This window comes from Monoraphidium neglectum, assembly GCF_000611645.1.
Source record: "Monoraphidium neglectum strain SAG 48.87 unplaced genomic scaffold scaffold05349, whole genome shotgun sequence".
In the NCBI taxonomy this organism is placed as follows: Eukaryota; Viridiplantae; Chlorophyta; class Chlorophyceae; order Sphaeropleales; family Selenastraceae; genus Monoraphidium; species Monoraphidium neglectum.
Genome location: NW_014008281.1, coordinates 1 through 3,289, shown reverse-complemented (window position 1 = coordinate 3,289; position 3,289 = coordinate 1). Strand labels below are relative to the sequence as shown.

Below are 3,289 nucleotides of genomic sequence, written 5' to 3'. Positions count from 1 at the left end.
AGTCACCGTTGGCGTGGACAGAAACACATTTGGGTTTGACAAGTCAAATCATATGTACGGTGTGTTGTGTACGTGAGTGCATTCAAGAACTGATATGCTGACAAGGAGGGCTGCTGGGGAGGGAAGGAATAGAGGATGGGCAGCAACAAAAGAAAGCGGGCCTGCAGGTATGTGGTAGAATTGCCATGTCCACCCCCTATTTTGTGGGCCAAGAGCCCTTGAGAGCCGCGTAGATATGCTTTCAAAAGAAGATCAAAATACATATGTACCTCTCCTTCCGGTCGGCCATGCTCACCAGGCTCACCTGCGGCGCGAGATGGAGCTCGAGTTTGAGAGGCGCCACACCGGCCTGCTGGCAAAGCTGGCGGCGCTGGAGGAGCGCAAGGGCGCACGCGCAAGCGGCGCGGGAGCTTAGCCAATAGGCGGGAAAGAAGGGCAGCGACAATGATGCCAGGGCTCCGGCAATTCCTTTATCCGACTCGGGCTGTCACACTGGCGGTGGTTTTTGTTTCAGGGTTGCCGGTGAAACTGAGCTGACCTGCTAGCCCCCAAGTAAACCTGTTTTTCTGTGGGCGCCGTTGATGTGCATGTGCCGTGACGGGACGTCTCAACGCTCAACACGGCAGCGTCAGCTGCTTGTTTTCGCAACGTCAAAGCAAAACAGGATTAGCGAGACGAGCATTGACTTCAAGGACAAGAGCAGACGGATGAACGCGACAAACGACGACCAAGGTGTATACAGCAGTTTGACATATTTTGGCCAACTGATTTGAGGTAGAGTGTTGCCCAGAGCAGTAAGCGCGCGCTGGTCGTGAGCATGACCAGTCCCGGCTTCTGCATCCTAGGGGCCATGTCCCACTTGCTTCCTGGTCCAGCCAAAGTCTGTGGTGATCTTGTGGCCACACCGCCAGCAGATGACAGAATTCGGCCCGGCATGGACTAGTGTTTTGCCGCACCTACAAAACCGCGCAGCAACACCCCACCCTAACATTGTAGATCTCAACAGCTGGCTGTCGACCCAGCATCTTTGTCGCAAAATTTGGTATGCAAGCACCCCCCATTCATGGTAGCCGATGGCAGCCCAACAGGCACACAGGATAGGGCGTCCTGCTGTCGCATGCAACATGCTCTTGTGCTGGGCCTGCTACATGGGAACCCTTGCGCCCCTCCTGGGCTGAGCCTGCACACCCAGACACACGCCTTTCCTCAGCATAGTCGCCATATTGATGGGCTGCCAAAACTTTGGTGTATGATCCTGTCTGCTGGCTGGGGCTTCCTCAACACGCGGGGTGGCTGGGGGCATTCAGGGAGCACAGTACCAGCATTTGGCTCCATGGATAGCATGGGCAAAGTCCCGGGTTTGAGCACTCCAGGCAGTCTTAGCTTACAGTGGCTGCGAGCTAGCAATCTGGTTACTCATGTGGTGGGCGTGCAACGCAGCGCCGCAACCAAAGAAAGGTGTAAGATTTCAGCGCGTAGGTGTGGGTTTTGCTCCATACAACAGGGTTACCCACAGCTGTCCAAAGGGTTTGCACGCTGCCAAATGTTGGTGCTCGTCCTTGAACTGCGCAGCTCAGGATCGCGCCCAGGCTGCCGACGACCGCCAGCGGACGTCAGCCGGCTGCTGGCGCAGCCGCCGGCCGTGCCAGGTGGCGCGGGCAGCTCGGGGCGTGCCTGGCCAGGTGTCTAGGCGGTGGGGACCTCCAGCTTCTTCACCTGCGCGGGAGCAGGGCAGGGGTTGGAACGGGGAGCGTTGAAAATGGATTGCGATGGGAAGCGTCGGCATCACAACGGATCGAATGGAACGCGGCGACTGCAGCTACAGAGCGGCTCGAGCGAGTGGGTTCTTTGGGCCCGGCCGGCACGTGAGGTTGGAGGGTTCGGGCATCAGCGCTGGGGCAGGGTGCTGGGGAATGGGGAGGGGCGCAGGCTGCCCACCGTCTCCCAGGTGAAGTCGGGGTCGTCGCGGCCGAAGTGGCCGTAGGCGGCCGTCTTCTGGAAGCGCTTGTTGCCGCCGCGCATGAGGTCCAGGTTCTTGGCGATCATCCCTGGGGGGGGGGGGGCGAAATTTGATGCAGGTGCAAGGTGGGGCGGAAGGAGTTGGCAGGGGTTGACCGCATTCAAGCAAAGGGGGCAAAGGGGGACAAGTCTGGCCGGATCCCAGGACACAGCGCACTGCTAGCTGCGGAGCGTCGCCCCAACCCACACCCACCCCAACCCCGGAAGTCCCGGGCCGCCCAGCCCCGGCCCGCGAGCGTGCCGCTCCTTTTCATCAGAGCACCCACCGGGCCTGAAGTCGAAGGCCTTCTTGATGGCCGCGAGGATGTCCTTGTCGGCCACCTTGCCGGTGCCGTAGGTGTCCACAAACACGGAGAGGGGCTCCGCCACGCCGATGGAGTAGGAGACCTGGACCAGGCAGCGGCGCGCGAGGCCGGCGGCGACCACGCTCTTGGCTGCCTGGCGGGCGATGTAGGCGCCCGAGCTGCGGGGTGGGCGTGGAGGGTCGGAGGGGGGTGATTGTGGGTGGAGGGTGTGCGATGGGGGAAAGCAGGGTAGACCACCTGGATGACGCTCGCCAGTGTGATGCAAGGGTTTATCAGGGAGATACCAAGGCGGACAGTCACGTGCCAGGGCCCACCGCCCAGGTCGTGCCTATGCATGCAGGGCGGCTGACGCCGGGGCCAGGTGCAAACAAGCGGCTTCCGCTCACATGCCCGGCCCGTCGCTAAACAGTCACACAAGCCCATGTCCCATCCCGCCCCGCCCCCTGCCCAACCTACCGGTCCACCTTGGTGGGGTCCTTGCCGCTGAACGCGCCGCCGCCGTGCGCGCCCCAGCCGCCGTAGGTGTCGATGATGACTGAAAAACGCCAACAAAGAGGCATGTCAAGGGGGGCAAATGTGAGGAGCAGCGCAGGTTGGCAGGCGCCGTCGACCCCCTCACACCCTGCGATCCGCGCACAGCACATCACAACACCAGCCCCTGCCCGCCGCCCGCGCCCCGCCCTGACAGCTCGTGCTCACTCTTGCGGCCGGTGAGGCCGGCGTCGCCGTGGGGGCCGCCGATGACGAAGCGGCCGCTGGGGTTGAGGTGGAAGATGGTCTTGTCGTCGAGGTACTTCTCGGGGACCACGGGCTTGATGACGTGCTCCAGCAGGTCCTTGCGGATCTGCTCGTTAGTCACGTCTGGGGGGGGAGGTAGGTAGGTTTGGGGTGTGCATGTCAGAGGGAGAGAGAGAGAGAGAAAGAGAGAGAGAGAGAGAGTGTGTGTGTGTGTGTGGGGGGGGGAG

The 3,289-nt window shown here is 61.7% G+C and overlaps 1 protein-coding gene across 1 annotated transcript; it reads right to left on the bottom strand.

The window, feature by feature from the left end:
• Nucleotides 1-1,686: 1,686 nt before the first annotated feature.
• MNEG_15462 (S-adenosylmethionine synthetase) lies at nt 1,687-2,884 on the bottom strand (the record flags this gene model as incomplete). Its single annotated transcript, XM_014036067.1, has 4 exons — nt 1,687-1,716; nt 1,939-2,048; nt 2,286-2,482; nt 2,781-2,884. The coding sequence occupies 4 exons, from the start codon at nt 2,882-2,884 to the stop codon at nt 1,687-1,689; spliced, it is 441 nt and encodes a 146-aa protein (XP_013891521.1).
• Nucleotides 2,885-3,289: the final 405 nt, after the last annotated feature.